This window comes from Sturnira hondurensis, unplaced genomic scaffold (genome assembly GCF_014824575.4).
Source record: "Sturnira hondurensis isolate 20B ecotype Veracruz unplaced genomic scaffold, ASM1482457v3 Scaffold0022766, whole genome shotgun sequence".
NCBI classification, from domain to species: domain Eukaryota; kingdom Metazoa; phylum Chordata; class Mammalia; order Chiroptera; family Phyllostomidae; genus Sturnira; species Sturnira hondurensis.
This window is the reverse complement of record NW_028095397.1, coordinates 535,177-561,742: the sequence shown is the minus strand read 5'-3', so window position 1 is coordinate 561,742 and position 26,566 is coordinate 535,177. Positions and strand designations below refer to the sequence as shown.

The 26,566-nt window shown below is 55.2% G+C and overlaps 1 protein-coding gene across 1 annotated transcript in view; it reads left to right on the top strand.

Moving 5' to 3' along the window:
* Positions 1 to 26,566, top strand: part of LOC118980021 (bifunctional heparan sulfate N-deacetylase/N-sulfotransferase 4) — a 49,341-nt gene that overhangs the window by 12,414 nt on the left and 10,361 nt on the right. Inside the window, exons 3-4 of the mRNA XM_037036325.1 lie at positions 7,920 to 8,105; positions 10,094 to 10,222. Coding sequence (XP_036892220.1) covers positions 7,920 to 8,105; positions 10,094 to 10,222 — 315 coding nt within the window. The remainder of the gene's footprint in view (positions 1 to 7,919; positions 8,106 to 10,093; positions 10,223 to 26,566) is intronic.

The window sequence follows — 26,566 nt, the reverse complement described above, 5'->3', positions numbered from 1 at the left end:
TGGGAGAGGGCCCGCCTCGCTCCTCACAGCACTGTCCCGAGTCACCCACGTGTGAGCAGTTTGGGCCAATGGCCCGCTGGCCCCAGGTCATGGCCGGCCCTCCTGGGCCATTCTCGTTGAAGCAGCCACACAGGACCTATTGGCACGTAACTAAAACGTTGTCACATTTGACTCAGAGTCCCCAAACTCCCCAAGGCTGAGCCACCAGGCCCCCTGCCACCTGTGCTGTCAGCCTGTCTGGTTTTTCCGTGACCAGAACTTGAAGGTCCCCCACGGGCCTGCATCCTTGGTGACGGCTCCTGTCCCCTCTGTCACCACTCTTGTGTGCTGCTCCTTCACCTGGTTCGGTGACTCTGGTTTAGACCCCAAGGGTCCCCTCGTCCTACAAATCACTGCTGAGCCGGCCCGACCCAGGGGTGGGTTCCTGAACTTGGAGGAGCACTTGCCGCCCCCCCACATCCCACGCTGCAGTGGGATGGGCCCCTGAGAAACACAGCAGTGCAGGCCAACGGGCAGCTCAGTGACCTCATCTCGTGTCCTTTCTGGGACCCCCCAAGGAGGGGCCCATGGGGAGGACGTGCAGCCTTTCTCTCTTCTTCCACAGAGGAGGTCCCCCCGCTCTCGCGTCCTTTGGGTGGGATCACTTCGGTTTTGCTGCGTTTTTATCGACTTCAATCCATGATCCACGTAAGCCCTTAACCCGACTCTGCGCCCGAGTGGCCACCTGGGGTCAGGGTTACGCCCTGCGGTGGAAACGCAGCTGCAGCTGCTCGAGGTCGCCTCTGAGAGCCACCGTGTCCAGGCTGGGCTTTCGGATCGAAACCCGCTGTGGTTTTGTGGGTAATTTGTTCGATCTGTTGTGAGTATTTTTTCTTTCAGTATTTCACATCCCAAAGCAGGTCTGCAAAAAGGGCTTTTAGATTTGGAAAAAGCATTAAATGACGAAATCGAGAGTCAATGGTGTTTCCTTGGAAGGCAGAGCGATGGAATTTCTGCGGGTGTGTGGAAAAGGGCACGTCCCTGTTTTGTTCTGCGGCTAGGAGCCTGTGAGGAGCAGGACGGCGTCGGGGAGGAGGAGGCACCGCGGCAGGTGGGGGTGACAGCAGCAAACTCGACGCTCGTGCCCTGAGCTCTCACGTGACTGCTCTCTGGACCTGGGCTTGCAGATGGCTCTCAGAACAGTGTGTCCGAGTGTCCACGGGGTCAGGACAGGTCTCTTGTCTGTCGACCCCCTCTGCCCTTGGAGTTGAGCATCCAGCGTTTCTCTCGTATTTCTCTTTCTCTTTCTGCTTGACCGTGCTGTTCACAGACGCAGGCCACCCGTCTCCGCCGTCCTCCCCTGTGACAGGGACTTCTGTCCCCGCCCTTTGCACCCCCGTCCAGGCCCTTGGGTTTCATTCAGGTGATCAGGGCTCTGCACCCAGAGACTCGATCTCTGACTTCTGTCCGTCCCCGAAAAGTTTCAGGGTTTGGGTGACCTAGTGCTTCCCCCTTTCAGAGAACAGCTTTCTCAGACACAGAGCACACTGCTTTCACATGAAAAAAGGCGCATGAAGCATCGTGTCACGTTTGCACCAGGACCAGAGGCTTCCAGTGTTAGTGTAGGTGGCAGGGCTGCTGGACGTGGACCCTTGCTGGGTCCCCGGGTCTGCTGACAAGGCACGGCCCTTTGCTCCTAAACTGTGACCCTAGAGTTGCCAAGTTCTGCTGTTTGCTTTTTCTCGTTTTCCAGCCTGTGGCTTGAGGACCATTGGTGTTCTCATGCGGCCACTGCAGTGCTGTCTGAACCTGGCAGGCAACTCCCGCTTCGCGCAGACAAAGCCGTCAGACTAGAGGGCCGCTGAGGCCCTTGGGTTCCCGAAGTCCTGTGCTCTGCGAGGCCCTGAGCCTGGGCATCTGCTAGAGTGAGCTTCTCAGGCTCGTTTCCAGTGACAGTGACAGCCCTCAGCTCCTGGGTAGGCGACTTGTGCGTGGTCACAGAGAGAACCCGTGCCCGGTGTCGGGCGGCCCAGCTGGGTGCTCCTAGATGGTAGCTTGCCTCACCCTTGGCAAGAGCCCAAGGTCTCTGGGACAGCTGGCATGTGTCCCCAAGGTCACTGCCACCTCCTTGGGGCCGTTTTTCCGCAATGCCCTTTGTTACCCAGATTGCAGCTGGCACAGGCAAGCGTGGCCAAGATGAGTAACCCAAGGAGCACAGACCTGTCTGTGTGAGAGTGGATGTGGTAGAAAACCTAAAAGAGCAACACGGGGAATTGGAGTGTGTAACCGGGTCGTGATCAGTGTTTCGTGTGACAAGTGAAAATACTTCGATTTCTCACTGACAGCGCACGGGGCCTCTGGCAGGACGAGGAATTGTTCACCACCCTCCCCAACCGGCTCACGCGAGCCGTCTCCCCGGCTCTCAGCTCCTGCTCTCACCAGACCAGCAGCCTAAAGAGCAGGGTGACCTTTCTGTCTGCAAATTAGAAGGGGTATTCCAGTAGCTATTAATAGTCGTACTGCCTAGCGATGAGTTTGGAGAGAAATGACTTTTCTTGCCTCGCATTGCATCATGGTGAGGCCTGGACGTTGCGGCCCTGTCCCGGTAGGCAAGCGGAAGGTGCCCCTCGCACGGGAAAGCCCCTCGGCCTGGATTCCTCTATTTGGTTTTCCTGGCAGAGGCCAAACACACCCCCACCCCATACTTCCATTTTATCTGGAGCAGCTTCCTTCCACTGAGTAGCTGTTTTATTGCTGACCATGTCTAACCTCAGAGGACTAAATACCACCTGCAAAATGCACTTTAATGTTAGGCAGCCGTAATTGAAGGAAATGAACTGTTGGTACCACTTAAATCGCATGACTGTGAGTCTGCTGAGGCTTGCGCCTGTCCGCTCTGGGGGCCCGAGGCCGTTATTTCTGGTGAAGTGTGAAGCCTTGAAAGACGTCCTTTCTGCCGCCGTATAGCTTCTGGGCCCTGAAGTTACCTTGTCAGATTAGCCAGAGGAGCTCCGGTCCTTCTTGGGAGCTACCAGCCCGTCCCAGCAGAGGTTCCCCAAGATGAGCGAAAAATGGCTCAGAGCCGTTGCATTTAATTGACTTGCTTTAAGGCAAATAAACATTTCCTCTAAATATTGTTTTCTTTTTTCCACCTTTTAAAAAAATATATTTCGTTGATTATGCCATTACAGTTGTCCCATTACCCCCTCACTCCCCTCCACCCTGCACACCCCTCCCCCTCACCATTCCCCCCCTTTCATTCATGTCCATGTGTCACAAGTTCTTTAGATTCTGTACTTCCCACAGTATTCCTGCCCTCCCCGCTGTCTATTTTCTACCTACCATCTATGCTACTTATTCTCTGTACCTTCTCCCCCCTTCTCCTCCTCCCAGTTGTTTTCTCTATAGAACACAGAACAATGACCTGTGCTCAAAATCCAAAAGAAAAAGCCAGGCTCCTCTGAATAACACAAGGCCTGAGCAATTTGGCCTGTGAGTGCTCTGTGACTTGAGTCGGCCCCCAGCGGCCCGCGGCCCAGTGCTCAGCGCCTGTGTTTGGCTTCAGCTCTGTCTGGGCTCAGATTTCATCGTTGCCAGTTACTACATGGGCAGCCTTAGTCAATGACTTAAAGTTGCTGAGCTTTAATTTTCACATACGTAAAATGGGGGTGATAGGAACTCCCACCACGTCTATTTTTGTGAGGAGTAGATGGGATGTGCAACTGTATCTGTGTGTCTGTGACGCTGGGCAAAATGCTGGCATGTGATATTTCAGAAAGCACTTGTCACCACCACCATCACCACCATCAACACCATCTCCACCATCACCACCACCACCACCACCACCATCGTCAACACCATCACCATCATCATCATCACCATTGCTATCGTCACCATCGTCACCATCATTATCATCCTCATTATCACCATCACCACCCCCCCATCATGGCTGCCATAATTTTCACCATATTTTTTCAAGAAGTATATGAGCATTCCCTTCAAAATAACAGGATGATGACAATGACCAAACTAACAAATGACTTTTTGCATATTTGATATGCACGTTGGAACAGGTACAAGATACCACATTTGCCTCGCAGGCCTCTGTTCATTATCAATTCAACCCTGAATGTGGTCGCTGATTGTAGATGAAGGGCTTGGTGCTATCCACGGGGCCAGGCATCCACTGGGGGTCTTAGAACGTGCCCCACAAGGAGAAGGGGAGACTGCGCCCATTTGCACATGTTTCCTTCGGAATGAGTCCAGAGTTTTCTCGTGGGGTCGAAGGTCTAGCCAAAGGGCTGATTTCTCAGCTCTCATTCTAGGTTGAGGCCCTTGACACAGTTCTGGCCGATTAGAGGAAAGCCCACACCACATATGGGACCTCCAGGGAAGGAGGACACACGGACCCACCCTCTGCCCGTGGCCTTTGCTTCTGTTTCTCGTGCAGCTGAAGCACTTGGCCAGGATTCATCATAAAACCAGATCAGGGGACCCCGGGGCTCACTCCTGGCCCTCGGGTGTTGGGACCCACCCCTGTCCCCCAGACTCACCGTCACTCAAGACAAACAGGCCCCTTCTGATGCTCCGTTTCCGTCTGCGTGTTTGTTTTTCCGGCGCACAGCTCGACCCCGCGCTTTCCCCCTGCAGTTTTCCTCAAACCGCTTTGAGTTTCGCCTGCGTCTGCACTGCCCCATTGCCCGAAGTCTGTAGCCCACAAAAGGCGTGTTTACATGGAATACCCTGAACAGAACGGCCCACCACTCCTCAAGGGGTGTCAATAGCGAGACTCTATGCCTATTTATCAACCAATTATTAGGTAGCAGTTCTGTGAGTAGGTCCTCGAAGTGATCGATAACAGCATAATGAGCTTTCACGGGCGGATTTTAATTTCATGGCTTCAATGACCAAACTTGTTTTTAATTATTAAATGACTGTGAAATAGTCCAGAGCCAAGATTTTAAAGATTTTTTAAATTTAACCCCTGCTACACTGAACATACACTTCCAAATTGGACAACCAATCAAATGTGCCAGTGACCGCATTTTTCTTTTTCTCTTCTTTTCTCTTTTGCATTTTTCAATTTGAAAGATTCTTTCAGCTTGAGTGTCTCTCCTACTTGGCCATCCTGGGTGTCATTGCTTCGTTCCACGGTCCCCTCCTCAGGGCTGACACTCCGGCTCCCTGCAGCCCTGCCTGTGGTGACTCAGGCGGTTTGAAAATGTGAGAAATTGTCCCCACACACGGTCAGCGCTGGTTAATAATGTAGGAGGTGGGATTGTGCTCGAGGTGAAGTTGTTCCGGACGAGATCATGATACTTTGGTTCCCAAACGTGATGCCTTTGACACGCTGATACCAAGGTGGGAATACAGTGTTTTGGGATGATTTTTGTTTGAAACATGTCAGCATGTCCACAGAAAACGTTAGTAGTTGGATCATCTTTGTAGGCAGTGACTTATGTGAGCATAATTTGTTGTTTTAACAGGTAGGCACAATTTATTAACCTAAAATTACATTTTGTTTGATGAAATTGAATCTATTTCACATGGTAGTGGAGGCTCCACAAAATTAGAAACAGTCACAGTTATGAATTATTTTAAGTCTTAGAGAGGCCCAGGTGTCCCCAAAGGACAAAATGTCATGGCAGCCAGTATTTGGGGGACAGGACTGCCAACCAGAGGGGGAACTCATGCCTGCCCTGAGGACTTAAGACACTTTTCTGTAAATATGCTTGGCTGACATTAAGGGGAAAACGACTCTTAAGGGAAATCTCAGCTGGACTCAAAATTAATATTAGAAACGATCTCGCTGCCTAGGGAACGTAATCGTTTGTGCAACTCTGTGGCTGCCGAGGGTTGCGTTTAAATCAGGGAATCGAACCGTCCTCTGTGTGATCGCGGGCGTCTCTCCAACGTTTGGGGCGTGCCCTGAAGTAAAGGGCACATGAGCCAGCGTCACAAAGGACCCCCCCACCCTCTTGGACCGCACACACGTGCACACGCCCACACCCCCACCGCTCCGACCTATACCAGGGCTTTATTCCATGAACAGGGCAAGTAGAAGACAGAGAAAACCGACCACTCGTGCGTGCTGCGCATAAACGCCCCAGGCACTGAGGGTGGAGATGGGTTAACAAGGCGATTAGTGAAGACTCAGGGTTCACACACGGCCGTTTTCCCATCGGGGCCGTGCTACGACAAAACCTCCGTGAGGGTCACCTGAAAGAGCCCTGAGAACCGAACACACTGTTTCTCCCTTTCCTATAAATCGGGGGTCTCCGAGCAGCCAATGCCTATCCCAGCCCCCAGACGGCGGGCTCGGCACCCCCACACCACAGGGCTCCCGTGAGGGAGTCCGTCTGTCTCACCCCAGAGCCCTGTGTGCTGGCTCCCCAACGACACTCAGGAGCTCTGTGACACCTCTGGGGAGTCCTGGCCTCGTTGAGGTGTTGAGGACAGGCATGGCCGCTCCCTCCGGTGGCTTCCGGGTGGCTTTGTTACTGGGCCTTCTGGCCTCGCCTTGTCCTGCAGTCACAGCTCCTGGGAGAAGGGTGACTCTGGCTCGTGCCAGGACCTGAGGGACTGAACTGTCCCCTGCATCCAGCAGGAGCCCTAAGCTCATTTCACAGTGTTGCTCTCGTTACCCAGACTCTCTACAGTCACTTCTTGGGACAGATGTTAAAAAGCAGTGAGGCTGGGCAGTGAGGGTCAGTCCCTGAACGGGGGATGGTGGAGGTGTGAGGGGGGCCTGGGCCACCCCGAATGTGCATGTGCCTGGGCCTTGGGCGCTGCAGCTGTGGGAGCCACCGCTCAGGGGTAATGCCAGACGCGGCCGTGTGATAGAAACTGCAAATGAATTTTCGAGTCAACACTGTTCTCTTTATGGATTCAGTCAGCTCCCAGGTACTACTGTGCGTTGTCATTTAGAACCTCAATGGGAGAGATTCAGTCCCACAAAAAGTCTTCATAAAGCCGAGAAGCATTTAAAGGGAGAGATATAAAGACACAGAAATTAGAAAACTGCAGGTCTAAAGCCCGGGCCTTGCAATGTAAAACCAGTTGGCATTTTTTTCATATTCATGTTTTGAATTTATACCTGTTGCCCTCAGAGTTGACTTTTTCACCGAAGCATCTCACATGAGTGTGTACTTCGTAACAACAAAGTTACCTGCACAGTTCCAAACCCAGGGATGGGGTGGGGGGTGTGCCTGGTGCTTCCCTTCTTGGCCCTCCGGGCTCACTGGCTGCCTCCGCACAGCCTGTGCCCAATTTGAGCCCCGCCCCCACCCAGCCCAGGGCCCCCGGCCCTCACACCGCCCACGGCAGCAGCTTCCCACAGCACCACCCGCTCCTGCCACATCCTGGCGCTAGGCCTTCCCCCCAGAGGATGGGCAGGAAGGGTTCGGAGAGCGTCCTGCCGATGCCGCTCAGATAGATCGATTCCGCCCACAGGTGAGCACGCAGAGCTCACCGCCTCGTGGTTCACACTCACTTCTCCGCCCGAGTTCCACATCACACGCACTCTCATACGTGTAATAACACTCGCACGCACATGCACTCACATGCACATGCAGTCACACACATACACACAGTTACACTCCCATACATACCAACATGTGCATGTGGTGACACTTGCATGCACTCCCACACTCACACTCACACACGCACACCGGGCTCTTCCATCTCTCCTATTTGGGACTCATGGCACTTTCTTCTATATTTTTCTACATCTATCTCAGCAAGGGCCACGTTGCATTCTGTCTCCCCCCAACTCTCTGTGTTTGAACCCCAGAATCCGTCTCAGCCACCCACACCCTGAGCCACAGACACAGCCTGAGCTGCTGGAAGACAAGACGACTCGTGCTTCTGTCTCCCACGTGGCACAGAGGTCAGCGTCCCCCACTCCACTAACCCTGGCGGGACGTCTGGCTTTCTTCCAGGAGCACGGGATCCCCACCCACGCGGGCTACGCGGTGTCGCCACACCACTCGGGCGTCTACCCGGTGCACGTGCAGCTCTACGCGGCCTGGAGGAAGGTCTGGGGCGTCCAGGTCACCAGCACGGAGGAGTACCCCCACCTGAAGCCGGCGCGGCACCGCAGGGGCTTCATCCACAACAGCATCATGGTGAGCGCGGCGCGGGGCGCGGGCACGTCACTTCCAACCCTCTTACACCAGCATCCCAAATCCTGCCGCCCCGCCGCGGTGACTGGTCCCATGGAAGCACGTTGTCTGTCCACACCCTGGCTTCTTAAACAGTGGGTGGTTCTGGCAAGAACAAGACCAGCGCCCAACGTGGGAATGGGTTTCAGGGAGGCGACACACTGCAGTTTGGGGACCGAAGGTTTGCCCGAGGACCTCACACTGCCGGGGAGCTTCTCTGTGTCTGTTTGGTGGGTGGTTTCACTGAGAAGTTTCCAGACGAGAAAACACCGCACAGGTCACCACCACGGTCTGGAGTCAGCCGCACAGATTCTACCGCACAGCCTCCAGGGCCCGTGGCTCCCTTGGCTTCCAGGCACCTTTTCTGGGACACTGCAGAAGTGAAGGTGTATATTTTCCTTTCATATACATTGAAAAAATAATAATCTGGTGTAAGAACACTGCATCATTTCCTTTATATGAGGATATAGCCAAATGACTTTTAGATGGGTATTTACAATCTTAGAAAGAAAAAATAGTCTTCTTCTGTCTGAGATACAACAGCCCGTCTCCTGGTCCGTCGCATAGAGCTTCGCGAGGTTAACTCACTCTTCTCCCCCCTTTAAATCTGCATATCTCTCCAGCCCATCATTCAGATGCCTGGGACATAGAATTATCTCCCTGTCATTCTATGTCATCACCATCTAAAAGAAAAGGCAAAATTGGTCAATAGTTATTCCCCATAAAACATTAATGTTTTAGTACAAATTGGCGCTAGAAGCCTCGGACTTCAGTGGAGCTACTGACAACGCAAACGGTGGGGTTGGCCTTCACAGAGACCAGGGGTAGAGGAAGGACTAGCCCTGTCGTCCCAGATCGAGTGACAGGGCCCGGCTGTCCCACGGGCTGTCACCATTCCATACATTGTGAAATAAAAACATTCCTTTTAACCAATGTTACGTGCATTCATTTACCTTGGATTTAACGCAAACCAGTATGAAAACCAAGCAAAGAATAAACACAATTAAAACTACTCTGTACAATTGGATGCATTTTTCCTTTAGATAATGAGTAGTTTATTAGTTAAAATAAGTTCTTGGAATAAAACCACTTATTTGCTCTCTGTTGAATATTCTGCTTTACCACAGAATTAACCATAGAACATGCCAGAAGCAGTCGTTAGATTGTGTAGCTACTTCTGTGATTAAAATTTCAATTCAGAGCACCGGAAAAGCCAACTGAGGTTGAGGTGGGCATGATGAGGGTGGACGGAGCCTGAGAGCCGTCTGCCTGCAGCTCAGGGGCGAGGAGACCAGTGCCTGACGCCACAGGGAGTCAACCTCGCAGAATCCCCACGCTTGGGTTCAGTTAACCCTAAGAAGGCTTTTATTTTTTGCCCGTCCTTTAACACTCTCCGCTGGTGGGTAAAATTGGTGGAGCTGAGTGGAACAGCTTCACACACATACATATATGTCAGAAGACGGCCAGGTGGATCCCAGAGCAGCTTAATTCTGAACCATCGCAGGGGCAGAGCAGCAGACTGCAGCTGTCCCACTGGGCACCTTGGGAGCGGGGGGGGGGGGNCCCTTGGGGGGGGGGGGGGGGGGGCCTCAGGGAAGACAGTGATGCCAGGGAGAGGGTGGCAGCAGGGAGAGAGGGGCCCCCGGGAGGGATGGACTCACTCCATGAAAGAAGCTGAGTCTCCGGGACTGTGTGGAGCTGTGAGGACGGGACCCTGGGTATGTCACCGGTTCACGGGGCTGCCCAAAGTCAAGGCCAACTCAGCGGCACAGGGCACACACCTATAGCTTTGAAGTGCCAGCTCCTTTACCATCTCCGTCATCCCACCAAAATCAGCTCTTGATCACAATGAGCCCTGGGTTCCCTCGGGCCGCGTAGTAGGGAGGGCAGCCGCGAGTCCTGGCAGTGGAGCGGTGGTTAACGAGGCCCTGTCTCCCGTGTCCTGCGCTCAGGTCCTCCCACGGCAGACCTGCGGCCTGTTCACCCACACCATCTTCTACAGCGAGTACCCCGGCGGACCTCAGGAGCTGGACCAGAGCATCCGGGGTGGCGAGCTCTTCCTCACCGTCCTGCTGAACCCGGTAGGCGTTCCCTGTGTGCCGTGCGCATGGACATCAGGGGTCTCGGGAATGTGCTTCCCTCCTGTCTGTCCCCAGTCGTCTCCAACAGTAGCTGGCAGATACGGGCCCTGCCAGGCAGAAGTTGGCTGCGGTTCCCAATTGTTCCACCCCCTGGTGACCTCAAACCAGGAGAGACGCAGGTGTGTGCAAAGCCGGTGTTGGGAACAGCAATTCGGTTGCACGGGAGCCTTGCAGGTTGGCTCCTGCTCTCCAGTGGCAGCAGCGACGTGGGGCAAGGCTGGCCCTTCACAGTCACGTCATGGGGCGCATCCTGTTCCTCAGAACAACTCAATTGGGTTTGCTTCCCGCTCAAGACTCCAGGAGACCCACTCCTTCTGCCAGGATGTCCGCGGGTTTTATTTGGGATCACAGAGAGAATCTGGGCCTTTTCTCTCTTTGGTTGAGTCCTTTCAGCTTCCAGTGACCGCCATGTCCCTTCCTGCTGCGTGAGGGAAAGTGTGGCGGGTGGGGGGGCGGTCTCCGCTCTGTCTCCCGAGAAGCTCCCTCCTCTGAGGTCTCACAGAGGGTGTCGGCTTTCGCACCCCAGGGCACATGGACGCAGGAGGGGCTGTGTCTCGGAGAGAGTCACTCCTGCTTTCTGCAAAGCAGCAGTGTACTGTCGGGGGGCGGGGGGGGAGCTCCAGGTAGACCTAAAAGGGATTATTTATACAAGTCATATTTGGTATTTATTTGGTATTTTAAATTCCCGATAAAATTAGATGAAAACCTACCCCACGTGGAGGTGGAAATTGTAAAATGGATAGGGGGATGAGGGACTGAAAATGCTTTGTTACAATTCATGACCCCCCTCCACTGCACAGTTATTAAAGCAGAACAACCCGTAACCCCTGCCGACCTCACTGAGAAAGCCCGCGGAGCTGTGCAGTGGCAGGGGCACCTTCCGGCCGCAAACCACACCTGCTCATTGCTGGGAGTTGGTGGTGGACTCAGGACAGGGCACACGCATGAAGGACAGAGGCCCGGGCGTCCAACGAGTGCCACAGCCGGGCCCGTCCGAGCTGCAGGCAGCCACTACCCGTGTCCTGGGCAGCCCCGTGTGGAGAAGCAGATGGGCAGGAGGCCGAGCGGGAGGGTTTACCATAAGGAGGTTGCTCTTGTGCTCCTGGAGGTGGACAGGCCCCAGATCTGCCATCGGCAAGCTGGACACGCGAGAGGGCTGATGGGCGGTCCCATCACGGGGCCCGCAGGCTCCAGACCCAGGAGCAGCCCAGGCTGAAGTTCAAGTTCAAAGGCAGGAAATCCTACAGTCCCAACTGGGAGCTAGTTGAGGGAGGGTGAGCACTCATTGCGTTCTCTCCCTCCACTGACTGTGGGGGCCAGAGTGTTCTTCTCGGTTGACCAGTTTGAGTACTGTTGTGTGAAAACCACCTCACAGACACACTCAGTGTGATGTTTGCACAGCTATCCAGGTCCCTGTGTCCCAGTCACAGTCATGTCAACCCTGCGACTAACCACCCACTGGCTGAGGGGCCTCTTGGGAGTGAAATAAAAGCCGGCTGGAAGTGGAGGTGCAGGAAAGACCATGTAAACTCAGGTGCCCTACTGTGCATGGAGGTGCCACGGTGGGGACTGTGAGCAGAACCCCCTGCCCCCTGCAGACGTGGGGGAAGCACTGAGGCTGCTGGATTAGCTGGTGTTTCGAGAGAGACGGTTCTAGCAGGTGTGGCCAGGAACGAGCTCCGGAGCGGAGGAAGGACAAGGAAGAAACAGGAAAACCAAGAGGCCACCGGCCCTCACGCCCAGCCGGCTCCCTGCGTCCAGCCGCCTCTTCCGTCTCTGTCCACTTCCTCTGGTGTTTCTGCAAAAGCCTGCGAGGGAAACACCGGTGCACCCCGGACGGGGAGGCGAGTCACCAGCACAGTTAATGCGAGGACCCAGGAGACGCCGGTGCTCTGACAGAGCCGGTTCCCAGTGGGCAGGCCTGTGACCTCGCTGTTCGGGGCGTCAGTTGAAGTTTCCTGGGGGAGCGTGCTTGTTTGCAGCACTTAGCACCGTGGGATCGTCCTGAGGAAGAGCACCTTCTCTACCCTTGTCCTGACCCATGTGGCCATGGGAAAGTGGCGTCTGGGATGGCCAGCCCCAGGACATGTGGTCACCAGTGTTGGCCTGAGCCCCGAGGACTGAATGCCCAATGACTGACATGCATAGCGCAGAAACCCTGCAGACGCTGTGCATCGCGATGGCTCCCTCACAGGGCACATTTCTCCAAGGGTTTCGACTGATGCACCGATTTCAGTCCTCAGTGCCGGGTTTGCCTGTGCCGGTGACGGACACAGGAGGAGGTGGTGGTAGGGCCTGCCCCAGACGGTGGGGTGAATAGCCCCGGTCCTCCAGGCACATTGGAACGACGGACCAAGTCCAGCAAGATGAAACATAACAGGCAGCAGAGGAAAGCCCCAAGATCGCTTCCAAAGAAGCGAGTGGCACAATGCCATCACTCCGTCGGGGAAAACCTACACAAGGGCAGATTAAATCTGCCGGGGAGTTCTCACGGCTGCATTGGGACACACACTCCTTGTCTCTGAAGCCATTCAGACAGACACATTGCAGGAGTGTGGGCTCTGTGGCCTTGGTGTCACACCTGCTGCTGAGAATCAATGTCGCTTCTATCCGGTCAGACTGGAGAGGCAGAGCCCTTTCATCGGGGGCATAAAACATACAAGGCAGGTTTAAGTTTAGATGTGACAAACCCACATTAGAAATCTAGCAAGACCCGTGCTGCAAGGTCAGAGGACAGGGTGCACTTGCCACGTGATCGAACAGTGAGATGAGACAGGGAGGTTCAGCAGCAGAGAAAGCAGTTCCGCCACCAGGGCCCGGACAGATGTCGGGCAGCCGCTCACACGGCCGGGCGGTGTGAGCTCCTGGTGGTGTCCGGGTTCCTTTGTGGGGCTGTGTCCCGGGGCACTGAACACTCAGATGGTGGGCGGGCGTGTCTGGGGGCACTCCCCTGACCCCAGAGCACTTGAAAGCAGGATTGGCAACGAAATCACTTTCTGCTATGGGAGCTCATCTGCCTGAGGGGGAGACTGGGTCCAAGAACCGTGACAGGTCACACGTGTATACCTGGCTTCCACTGTCCCCGTCCACCCTGCAGTCGGACATGTGCCATCCGAGCCCAGCACCCTTCTCCCACGTCCGCGTTCAGTGTCAGCTTCACGCGAGTGCCCGTCCCCCCTGAAGTACGCCAGCACCCTCACTGTGCCCGAAGGCCTCTGATAGGTTTGCTTTGTGCATTTCCAACCGTTGGTTTGTGTGTGTGTTTTGACTCTTGCTGATATCCTATTTTCTTGTGCACTTTAAGATGCCATTATTTTCTCGTACACCATGAGACAGAAAATGCTCATTGGAACGTGTTTTACATCTTGACTCACCTGTGAACTGTTACCACCACATTGAGATCTTTCGGTTCAGAGACCCACCAGGATGGGGCTTCTTGGTTTCCTCAGTCGCCAGCTCCCTTTGCCCAGATGAATCATGCAACTGAAAATTGAACGACGGGGGCATTTACGTGGCATTTCAAAAGAACAGCCTGGCCCGTGTCACTTAACATTCAGAGGACTTCCTCTCCCCGGATTCTTTCTCGACCCCATCACAGACTGGTTGGTATTTCCCTGTTGTGCTCCACACTGTCGAATATTAACGTGTATTTCCCTGGTGCCGAAATCCTTCCTGTAGTTTCAATATAATCTTTGTTCAGACAGGAAGAAATATAATTTAATCATGGATGAGGTGAAACAGCTTATGCCAGGTAGGCCACCATCAGTCAAGTCCAGACACTGTGCTATAAAATATGCAGCAGCTGCTGATGGCGAGGAAGTCTGGGCCGTATCGAATGGTGCGCCTGCGGCTATAAAGTTAGAAATGAATGTGCCCTACCAGGTGTCATTTCCCTCCTTACTCACTCCAGTTTTCTCCTGCATGAAGAACAGTATGAAAGTGGGATTTTCCAAGTTTTCTTAATGGACATGTCCAAAGATGCTCAGACTCTAGAATGCTTGGAAATGGCCAGGAAACCTGCCTCGTTTTCCCAGGTGCAGAACAGAGCCCAGACCCCCAGCACTTGCCTATCTGGGGCCGGTCGCAAATTCCAGTGAACTTGGAGCTGCCCTTGGAGCACAAGGGGCTCCTTAATGAGCTTCTGGCTCCCTCTCGGAGCCCCGTGTCTGGCGGCAGGCCCGCCCGCTGACCCCTGCGGCTCTGCAAGCAGGTTGGAGAGTGGGCGGCTGTGGGAAGAACCTCAGCGTGGGAAGACGCAGCTGGACTCCACGTCCTGTTCCTGATGCAGGAACAGTTCTCAGAAGCACGTCATACGTGCAACGCAGAGAATCAGATTGCAAGAAGCCTCCCGAGTCTGCTTAGAGCAGGTGAGAGAAGTTACTGATGACGGACATCCAGGCACTCAGTGTTCTCTGATGACTTCGATTTCGAGTTTCCGTAGCCGCTGTGTGCTGTATGGAAAATTCTAACGACTGGATAAAAGCAGTTGTATACTTCACCAAAATACGCCTCTTTATACAATAACACAGGGCAGGTTTAGAGTCCTGAGTACATGGAACACAGGTTTGTTGTTGTTGACTGTGTGTTAATTGCTGCGTTAGTCCCCACGAGGACAGCTGGGAACCTCCTCTGACCCTACCGGTTGGTCCTGCCAGGCACGTCTCTAACTGGGTCACGGTGCTCCCAAAGTGTGTGTGTTCGCACAACAAAGCCAGTCTAGCTGCTCTGCTCAGGGGAGCTCTGCCTCCTACCTGCTCAGCGACCTGCAGGCCCTTAGTGCGGTGGGGGTGCAGCCTGGGTTCGGGTGCAGCCCCCTTTCCCGCCCAGGTGGGTGGACACCACAGAGGGTGCAGATGGTGGGAAACCCCGTTTCCACGAGAGACCACATCACCTCTCCTTTTCCCTTGGTCTGCTTTTTTTTGAAGATTTTGTTTATTACTTTTAGAGCGAGGGAAGCATCACTATGTGTCTGCCTCTCACGTGTCCCCTACTAGGGACCTGGGTCACAACCCAGCCATGTGCCGCTACCGTGAATCGAACCAGCGATGCTTTGATTTCCAGCTGGCGCTCAACCCATTGAGCCACACCAGCCAGGGGTCCTCGGTCTGGTTTTCTAAACTTTTCTTGGAGATTTGTAGGCATGCCCTTCACAAAAGGACTCGAGTCCCCAGCGCCCAGTGACTCACGCTCCCGGCAGACCTCTGCGTGGTCTGGGTCCCCAGGGATCCTGGCCTCTACAGGGGAGTGTTCCTCTTGTCTCCTCTGAGGGGAAGACCAGTGACCACAGGGGCCTGGAGAGTGCGGAGAAACGGCGCCCTCCCCGCTTTCAGGGGGGTGCAGGCTCTGCATCACCACCCAGCGTGGGGTCCCTGCACCCCGAGGAGGGCAGAGTGCGTGGTGCACCCCCCACAGGGTGCACGGGTCTGTCTGCAGAAGGGAACTCTGCCCTCCCATCCAACAGCAGGGAGCCAGGCCTCCTCCCCACTCAGGGCTCCCAGGCTCCAAGGGAACACAGTGTGCATTCCTGCCTAGTTGCAGCCCAGGAACAAGTCAGAAAATTACATCGTTTTTTTTCCCCATTTCATTTCCCTAGAACAATAAATGAACACAGCAGAGCTTTATTGGGGAAGTCTGTTTCGTCGAGGGTAACGGGATAGTTTCGTTTTCCCAGAGCGCGTTATGGAAGGCGGCGGAACGACTCTCCCCCGCAGGAATGCATTTCCGGGGGCGCGGAGCCCAGCCTCCTCCCCGCGTGGGCCTCGGTCGGTAGATGAGTGACCGAAGGTGTAAATGCGGGTCCCAGTGCTCTAGGCACTTAGAGGCGTGTGGGGGCGAGATCGCTGCCCTCCCAGTGGTGAGGGGAGAGCGCTGGCCTTCCGTGTCCCAGGCGGGGTCCCAGGTGCTGCAAGCCCCGGGCGAGGCTCCGCCGGAGGGAGGGTCTCCGCCCCACCTCGGAGTTCCTGCTTTCTCGTCCCCACCAGGGTCACGGGCTCTGAGGCCCTCCGAGCACCGTGTTTCCAGTCCTCATCGCGCCCTGCTGCAGTTCCTGCTTCTGCGTTTCAGGAAGTGGAGTTATCTTGCCTGAGATTTTCCATTGTGGCTTATGTGCTGGTAGGATAAGGAGTATTTCTATCAATACTTAATTTGCGGGTGTTCTTTGGAGAATTTTTTTTAAAGCATTGCATTTTCATCTATCCAGTCTCATCGAGAGAGGTCCCAGGGTTCTGTCACTCAGGTTCACTTGTGCTGGTATTTATTTGTTAAGTCTCTCTTTGAGATTTAATGAATCTTAAATGGAAAAATAATTGAGAAAAATCACTGGAAATTGCAGAGGCCGGTGGGCTCAGTCGGTTGGAGCATTGCCCTTGCACCCAGTGGTGCAGGTTCGATCCCCCGTCGGGGCGCGTACGGGGGGCGGGTGGAGGTAATGATCTGTTTCTCTCCCTCTTTCTGTCTCTCTGGGGTCAATGAGCATACCCTAGGGTGAGGATTTTTAAAATAATAACAATAATTGGAAATGTGGTGTGTAATTTGTAATGAGTTGTCACAATGCCGCCACCTGCTTAGAGTGCAGCACCCGAGTGTTAGTGTCCCAGCCACTTTAGTTCTCGTGTTTCGGTTTTTCGTCACGGAGACCTCTGACGAGGTTGCTGTAAGATGGTGTCGCTGTGTGTGTGTGTGTGTGTGTGTGTGTGACGGGTTGGGATGCACAGGATGGGTTTCCTGGCCGACTGGATTCTGAAGGAAAAGGCATCCAGGTTCCCTCTCCATCAGGGCTGTCTGTGAAATGGGGGAGAGAGCAGGAGATGCGTGTCGATTTTTCAGAGAAAATGTGAGTAACTCGGACATAGTTCTTATTTGAAGAAGTGGAACTCAATGTCCCTTTCACCATCCGAGGCGGGTGTGCGCCCATAAACCCCGGGCGCATCCGAGTTTGGGCTTTGCTCGCCGGCTTCTCCCCTCCTGACCGTGAACGATGCATGGAAGAGACGTTCTCTTTGCAAAGGTCTTAGTTCATTGTGGGTTTTGCTTCTGAAACGTTCTCAGTCCAGCCACGTTGTTGTGCCTTCTGAGCTGTTTTTAAGTGGTAACGTTTCTATCGTTGTTGTTTATTCCAGGGAAACAAATCGAGCCATCACATGCGAGGCGGCTTGTTAAATGTGGCTCAGAGGGGGTTGTCAGAGGTCACTGTCGTCGTCCGCGCTGCTGGTCTTAACGCCTGTGCTCTTCTGTTTCTAGTAGAAGAGAGGTTTGCTGGGCACACACGGTTCTCGAAGCCACAGAGTCAACACTGGCTGTCACACGAGTTTCGCTCAAAATGTGAATAAACCGAGTCAGAGTGAGCTCTGTGGTTCGCACATAAGAATTAATGGCACGATCGGTGAAAGACCTTCCCAAACATCACGTAATTATAGCTAATGCAGATGAATGAGTTGGACCTAGTAGAAATTTTAAAAACCCAACCCGCTCACTAAGTAGAAAAGTCTAGGCAGGGTCCATGCCCCCCACAGAGGGGGGACGCTCGTTCATCCGCAGCCATGGACCCCCAGGTCGGTCTCCGCTGAGCCGGATGCCTGGCAGAGGGTCAGGCCCAGCAGCCCGTCCCTGAGAACGGCCGCCGGGCTAAAGAGGCGGCCGAGACTTCAAGCGCAGAGCAGGCCGAGCACCTGTGAGCGCAAGGCTGCCACCACCTGACAGTCGGGGGCTTCAGCAGTGTGAAGACGAGACTCTGAGTGGACGTGGTCCCCCCAGATGCCCCGTTGTCACTGTCATCGCCGTTCCGGGCACCAGGAAGGCCATCCAAAGGATAAGTGCCAGTAGCGGATCTTTGCTCCTTCTTGAGTCGCTATTGTAGCTGTTCAAACTCTTTCACCCAGAGGTCCACAGTCACATCAAAGGAGAATAAAATATGTGAATTCAAAATTGCGGCCCTGGCTGGTGTAGCTCAGTGGGTTGAGTGTGAGCCTGCAAACTGAGGGTCTCGGGTTGGACTCCCAGTCAGGGCACATGCCTGGGTTGCAGGCCAGTTCCCAGCAGGGGACACACAAGGGGCAACCATACACTGATACTTCTCTCCCTCTCTCCTTCCCTTCCCTCTAAAGATCAATAAATAAAATCTTTTTAAAAATTGCTGTCCTCCTGCACTTTCCTCCCAGAAGCCCACCTGCCGTCTGCCCGCCCCCTGCTGGAGCCATCGAACCTGCTTCTGCAGGCTTGCCGCACGGCGGAGGTGTTGCACGCACAAACGTGTTTAGGGAAATAGGGAAGGAACTTAGCCACATCGCATGGCCCCAGACTGGAGGCAGCCTTTACCCCCCTGTTGCTGAGCTCATCTTTAACAAGTGCTGCTGCGGTTTATAATGGCTCCGGTGACATCATCATGGGCCCTTCGGACTCGGGGGAGGAGCCCATCTGTGAGCCAGAGGGTGTGGGGGCCGGTGGTCGGCAGCCAGGGGCTCAACGGGCGTGGCTTTGAAGTGACTTTCTAGAGACCCACACGGCGCCAGCCGCCCCGAGACCTTCCCCTTCAGTGCTGTGCCCGCGGTGGGCCAAGACGGTCTGCGGGATGCACGAATTCTGAGGACGTGCTGTCAACGTCGCTCCCAAACATGCCCAGGGGCGGCTCCTCTCCCGTTTCCACGGCCTTCCAGACGCTGTTCCGCTCTGCCCTCGAATCTGCTCCCACTCCGGCCACTCGGACTCCATTGTCCCCAGAGCAGTGGGCGGGGGGTGGGGGGGGCCGTTAAATGCAAGAGGGTGTGCCCGGCCCCTCTGAAAGCCTTTCAGGGCTTCTCACACGCAGTCTCAGGACCCAGTTCAAGCTCCGGGCCCTGACCGAGCTCTCTGCTGCCTTCTCCCCGCTGACCTGGTCCCCTCCACACTCACTCGCCACCCCACAACCGACCTTCCCCAGACACACAGCGCACTTGCCGCCCCTCACCCCGCCCCCACTGCCCTGATAACCTCACCAGGCTCTGGGCCCCGAGGAGCTGCTCCCCCCCCCCCCCGGAGTCTGGGAGGCCGACCCCCCCCTCGGGTCACAGGTCAAACGTCTCCTCTTTGATTTGGAGAGTGGCTGCCTGACCTTCACCATGAGCACCCCGTCTGTGTCATCGCACACCAGACAAACGAGAACGCAGGGACCGTCCTCACAGGCTGCAGGGGGAGGGGACACAGAGACTTGGCATGCGGAAGCTTCAGAAAGGGTCAGAAAAGCCAAGGGCGCTGTGACCTTCAAGTGAGGCAAGGGCATGCATTCTTGACTGATTCGGCTGCCAGGAGCTGATGGCGTGCCAGGGGTGTGCAGGGCACAGTGCCAGAGGGGCCTGGGAGTAGGGGCTGCTCCGTCCCGCCTGGGCCACGCCCCTCGGGGGCCGAGTGTGGGCCTCAGGGCTAGAAAGACAGCCGGCGCCTCCCTTCCCAGGCCTCAAGCTGCCATCACCTCAGCACATCCCCTGCTGCAGAAGAACAGCCGTTCTTTCCTTGGACCTTGTGGGGTTTGGGCCAGTTGCTGGAACCTTCAGACACCGGGGCTCACCTAGGCGAGGGCAGACCAGACGCGAGGTCGGCACCTGCTGCCCGCCCTTTACCGCCAACTGTCCACCTGTCACCGTGGCAACGGCGCCCTTCTGCATCCGCTGTCCCTGCGTCTCCCGGCATTTCCCTCTCCTCCTCTCCTCCCAGCCTTCCCCCCACCGCCCTCCCTTCCCCTCCCTCCCCCTCCTTTTTCTCCTCCTTCCTGTTCTCTGGGATGCACGGCCTCATGCACACTAACAACCTTGTCTCCTCCCGGTGTCAGGGTTAGGAAGTGAAGAACCCTGAAGAGTTGAAACCAAGTGCCCGCCCGCCCAGCAGGCTCCCTGGCCCCTACGGAGTGGACCGGGCTCGGGGGCTCCATCCAGGCAGTCTGTGCATCCCCCAGGACACTCCCACAGTGACCCGGGGTCGAGCCATTAGGCGGGAGCTGTGTCCCAGCCAGTGTCCCCTCCAAGACCTCGGCCTGCTGGCGTCCTGCTCACGCTGCGTCTGCACCACACACGCACACTGCCGGGACTCTCCGAGTGGCCCTGCTGGCCTCGCCCCTTACCGCGTGGTAGGGCCGTCTCCGGGAAGATCTGGGGAGAAAGTCCTGGAGAAACTTAGTGCAGGAAATAGTTCTGCCCCTCTTGAACAATTGCTTTCTTATTCTTATGAAATGGTGACCCGCACAACAGACTAGTCCCCATTCCACTCTGGCTCTCCGAAAGCTTAGAGCCCAATTCACACTCCACTGGTCACAGGTCATTTCTACACTCGTTTTGTTCAACTGTTCCTGGCCACAGCTAATGCCGATGAACTCTTTCCGCCTCCCCGCCTGCCTTTAGTTTGTATTTAATGTTCTAACCTCTCTTTATTCCTGTTCCGGAGCCAGGTAAATGATCGCACTAGAGAGACAGTTAAAATTATGAAAGGGAACAGGGGTTATGGCGGTAACTTTAATATGATTCTTAAAGTACTGTCATAATCACATATTATGATGAATGCAATGGCAAAAACATGTCAGCAGACCATGGAGAACTCTTAAAATCTTCATTAGCTGCCATTTTAGGAGAAACCATTTTGAGGTGGCAAAAGGAAAAAGAGTGTCTAATTCCCACAGTATTTTTATACATTTTCTGTTTTCTGTGAAAGGGGGATGAGTTGCTTGGAGGCCCGTGTTGCCTGGCGGCCGCACCCCAGAGGAGCGAGGCCGCCCACAGGCAGTGAGTGTGTGCGCGCACGTCCTCCGGCAGAGAGACAGGACACCAGTGACCTGCAGCAGGGGCGCGGCTGGGCGAAGGGTGTGACAGCCGCTGGCATCGGGAGACCCCGTGACCGTCCCTAGTGTGGGCCCCGCTGGGAGAGTCGCCCCACAGAGAAGTTTAGGAACCTTCTGGAGTCCGGTCTGCTGGACACAGGAGAGGGGGTCAGGGGTAAAACCCTCAAGGTCACAGGACCAGAGCCCGCAGGCCCTGCAGGCCATGGGAGGACTTGGCACTTTGTTCTGTCCACGTTTACGGCGTGGATTTTACGTTTTTAGAAGACTGTGGCTAGCCACATGGGATGTCTTTGGAAGGTTTTGAACAGGGGTCCGAGGCAGTAAGATTCTGTTTAAAGAGACACAGTCTGACTGCGGAACGGAGGACAGTCAGTACCCAGGAGGGTGCGTGGGGCCGAGACCCCAGGCCAGCCGGGACTTGGGGGGCCAGGGCGGGGGAGGTGCCGTGCGGGACAGAGGGCAAGAACCTCGGCTGCTGACGTTCTGATCGGTGGGGGCAGGAGCAGCTGTGCCGGGAAGAGGCCGGTGGCAACCCAGAGAGCTCAGCGTGAAGAAGCGGTGGGCAGCCACGCTGACTGAGGTGGGCGGTTGGGAGAGGCGAGCCTGGGGGACGGGTCCAGAGTCCGTGAACTGGGAACTTGGTTTTGAGATGCTCGTCAGGCGCTCACGCTGTTAGTCATTAGGCCTCGCGAGTCCGCAGTCCAGCCCCACGGGGGACATGTGCTGGCCCCGAGGCGGCGTGTACAGCTGTGGGGCCGAATGACCGATCAACAGAGCAGAAGAACAGATCTGATGGAGAAGTCGTTTCTCACGTTTTCAGATGTCACCCAGCCACTGCTTGCTCTTGTTCGCAGTTGCGGGGAAAGTCCTCTCATTTTCTCTGAGACAAAGAACCAGACACTGGGTGTGAACACGCAGAGCCCGCTCCCTGGTGTGAGTGACACGTTGAGTAGGGGAGACACTTGCGGGGCCTCCTTCTGTGCTGACAGAAACGTCCACGCCCCGAACCGGCACGTCCGAGAAATCCAGGGAGCGGGCATTGAGAGCAGCTGCCACTGTGCCCTTGGCGACGGCTTCTGCCCCCTCCCCCCCCCCCCCCCCGGCCCTAAATGGGTCTGGAGGAGCCTGCTCCGACCTCATTCACACGCCCCAAGACGCAGGCTGTCCCCGTGGCCTCTGCTATTCCGTGTCTGCCAGCTCTCAAGCCCCCTCGCCCTTTGGGGGACACAGAGCCAGCTCACGGGTGTTTAGCAGACGCAGTAAGCGAATAAAAACAGCCCTGGATCACCTCCTTCCCACAGACCTGGGAGTCGTTCCTTTTGCCAGCTGAGACAGGCTCTTCATAAAGCCAAACTAGTTAAGTCAAAATTTTTAAATCCACACTCCAAATGACTTATTCCCAGCTCCTCCAGCATTTTAATGTTCTATTTTGCTGCTCCTCTCAATAAGCTTTTGATTTCATACTAATAAACTTGTCTCTACTCATGAGTAAAGATTTGCCCGAGGAAATAGGAAGTATCTGAATTCATAAATTCTTGAATGGCCATCGAATTGACCTAAATCAGACATTCGGGTTTCTAAGAACAGGGCACGGTAGCTGGAATGCTGTGAGCCCCTCCCCGGAGGCCACATGGACCACCTTCCTGCCCCGCCCTTGCACCCCATCCACAGTCACCATAACAACCGCGGGCCAATAGGACGCTTCGTATGGTCGTGGCTGTTGTGTACTCTTCATTGCAGGATGTCCCTGAACAGGAGGGGGCAATTTTTTAATAAGTGAATTTTAAAAATACTCGTAGATACATAAATATTTTCCATTCCGCTGTTTGAGTCAAGTCGGCATCGTTTGGGTGAGGATATCAGAGGGGGCGCGATAGTGAGGGAATAACAGAGAAAGATCTGGTACTACCCAGCGCTATGTGTGCGACCTAGGTTTCGTTAATTTTTCTTTGTCCCTAAACTTAGTAATATCAGGACATTTCTCACATTAGCTGATTAAACATCGTTTTGAAACATTATTTCAGTCTGTGGTTTACTTTCTCACTAAAATTGTAAAAATAGAACACCATGTTGAGTCAAAAGTCCTCAGAAGAGTGGAAGTGCGGGCGTGGGAGAATTAAGTCATTGTTCTAAGAAGAAAGACCGGAAACGTCACTGTGTGTGTGCACACGCGAGTGTGGACGTGTTCACACGTTTCTCCACAGACAGCTCCTCGCCGAAACCGAGCCATGCCCTGCCACTGCCACACAGGGACCCGGCCACGTGGGGACCCGGCCACGTGCGCCCTGTTAGACTCTGCAGACCTGAAACACGAGCCAGCACAGCTCCCACGTCCCCAGAAAGGGCGCTTCCCAGTTAGACCAACATGTGGCGAAGTCTGTGAGAGCCAGAGGGCAAACCCCAGGCCCCCGTGAGCACAGGGGCCGCTGGGGACCCCCACTCCCCCTCAGGGAGGTCTCCGGGACCCAGCAGTGCCCCTTCCCCGTTCTCCGTAGGAGCTGTTCTCTTAGAGCCTCATCGAGCAATGAGGCAGGAGGGAGCCTACGCTGCCTGGCCCGGCCACGGAGGGAAGTCGGCACGAGGCTGCCTCGATGGCCGCGCTAGGGAAGGACCGACCACTAACCGACCGTTCGGGTTGTGTTCCGTTCTTGGAAAGGACATGGGCCCTCTCAACAGTGAGTGCGAAGTGGATGACATTGCTTTAGATCGACAGGCAGAACAACATCCCAGGTCTGGGCAAATTTCCTTTAGTCTCGGGACCTGAGAGCACAGACGGGTGTACTTACCAAGCGATTGGTTGCCTGGGACTGAGAAAAGGGTGCTCGGGGTGCCCCAAATTCTCACCCAGAGGTTGTGCCATGTGCGTACACCTGGGAGCACCCCCGCATCCCTGCTGCCCGCCCGTGAGCCTCCCTCTGACGCCGGATTGCTCTCCCCACCTTCAGGCTGTGCTCGGACTCCGGTAAAGACATGAGACTGCGTCCTGGGAGACCTGCATGGAAAGCCAGGGCCGTCGAGGGGCTGCTGGGGACGCCACCCTGGGTTCCATTTGTCTTCACACTGTATGAGAACCAAAAGCCTAATCAATAATGTAACAAGCTAATGGGCATATTTTAAAACACAATGCGTTTCTGCTCAGGGGCTCACCAGCCGGCCTCCGGGGGTCGGAGGCAAAGCAGCCGCCCATGCACAGGGCTCGTTAGGGAAGTGCCTGCCACACCCTGGCCACAGGGCTCCTTCCCGGTGGCGCCCTCGGGCTCTGGGCACTGGGTTTGCTTCTCAAGTAGAGCTCAGCCTACTCACCGGCAGAAGCGCTGGGCTGCCGGGATCTGTTAGTGCCGTGGTGATGCGGGGCCAGGCCCCCGCCCTGGCCTAAAAGTGACCTTCGCAGTTCTGTCCAGGCAGTGTTTTTATCTGTGCCCGTCAGGTTTTAGACACTCGGGTGACTTAAACTTCCATCTTAGAAGGAAGGTGCCAGCCAGCCGGCGGAAGGTTCCTACTTTATTATTGTATTCCTCTGAGCTCCACCTGCAGCCTGGCTGTTCATCATTCAGTCCTCAGAGGCTGTAATTACCTGGAAGCACATGCTTTTTACACGGTCTCAGTTCTTAATCATAGTAGTGACGTGTGATAAATGCATAGTTATTGGGATCAAATGCATAGTATTTTGTGCTTGTAAAGGTCTCATGAGAACAACTGCAATTGTGTGGCCATCAACTATGGACACCATGTTACGTTCTAGAAACTCTGGGATTGAGTCCTGCCAGGAGGACACAGAGACAGACAGACATTGGCCAGTGTAAACCCCAGGGACATGTGCACCCTGAGCTGGTGCAAATGGCCACGCGAATCTCCAGGAAGAACATTCTGTCACCTAGCACTTGGTGCCTTTAATTTAAACTCCTGTCTAAACAAGCTAGTAAAGACTTTTAAAAATGGCCTTTCTCTTCTGACCTTTCGAGTAAGAAGCTGGGATGCAGCCCAGGGGGACAAATGGGCGGAAAGAACGGTGGGGAGTGATTCCGCCTCCACGGGCGCCTTTGCAGTCTCTCCGCGATTCCTCCTCAAGTGCTGTCGTCCACGGTCTCAGACGTTTTCGTGTGAGAGCCCCCAGATAATCTGCCTCCTGTCATTTCAATGGGAAAGAGAAAACTCTTTAAAGAGTTACCAAGCTAATACTCACATGGATTTAATATTGTCTTCTGTAGACAGACATTCTTTGTCTTTTATCTTCAAAAAGGCAAAAACCAAAAACGTTGGCTGCCAACCTCTCTGTGAAGCTGTTTGGGTGAAGGTGTCACGCACAACAGGTCGGTCCTGGTTCTCCAGCCACCGGGTCGCCCAGGAGACCTGAGCCTGGAGGCAGGGGCCTCCCCAGGAGCGCGGTCAGTGGGTCAGTGGCTGTGCTGCCCCCTGGGTGTCCTGAGGTTTCGTGTGTCACGTGGACTGGCTTAGACTCACTGCGCCGTGCCCCGCGCCTCCGGTTATTATCTGGCGTCCCCGACCCCGCCTCCGGCCGCGCGGGGAGGGTTTCCCAGAGAGGCGGGCAGCCTCCTCCGCCACGTGCGCGGTGGAGAGGCCGCAGAGGGCTCTGCACAGTCCAGGGGGCGCTGCGCGGCTCGGCCTGTGACTCGCACCAGACGGCCTCGCTGGGGAGCGAGGGGCCTCCTCTCCTTCACACAAAAGGCCCCTCCTGGGGCTCCCGAGTGCCAGTCCCGGGAACCGCACGGCTGCGCACACGGCCGCCCTGAGCAGCCGGCCGTTCCCACCAGGCTGCGAGGACGTCGTGCGGTGGGCACTGAAAACCACAGTTATTTCCGAAGGAGCCCGCGAGAATGGGAGCGCTCGCCGAAGAGCGGGCCGGGCCGGCCGCGCTCGCCGTCCCTGCGCCCGCTCACGGGCTGTTCTTCCCCTGGCTCGTTTCACAGGTAGTTTGCTTCGCTGTTGTTATTTGTGACATTTTATCGCTTTTGCTTTTCTAATGACGTTAATAAGGTACATAACTATAAAATAGCTGCTCTGAAATAGTTACAGAGCTAAATCACAGGTGATAAGTGAATCTCAGCACCTCTCTGTACAAACGGCACGGAGGAGCAAGTGCGCATCCCCTGGGCCCGTCTGCCGCCTGTGAGCTGCGGTGGCGCCCTCTGCCGTTCAGATCAAGGCTGTGCGCCTCCTCCGCCCCGAGCGGTCTTTCCTTCCGCGCCGCGCCCCGTGGGTTGCACACTGGGCCAGGGCCGCATTCACCTTCAGAGTTTTCGCTGTTCTTTCAGCAGTAATCGGTCTAGGTTTCACTCCTTCTTAGTCTCTGATCCACCAAAATACATTGGAAAATATCGAGGGAGGAAAACTTGTACGGGGATTAATGAGTGTGGTTGAGTGTTTGGCTAAGTGAAGGTCCTTTACTGCAGTAACAGTTCCTCATCAGACCACACCTACAGCAGCAAAGGTCTGGAAGCGGCGTCTGGTTCAGAACCGGGTGGCTG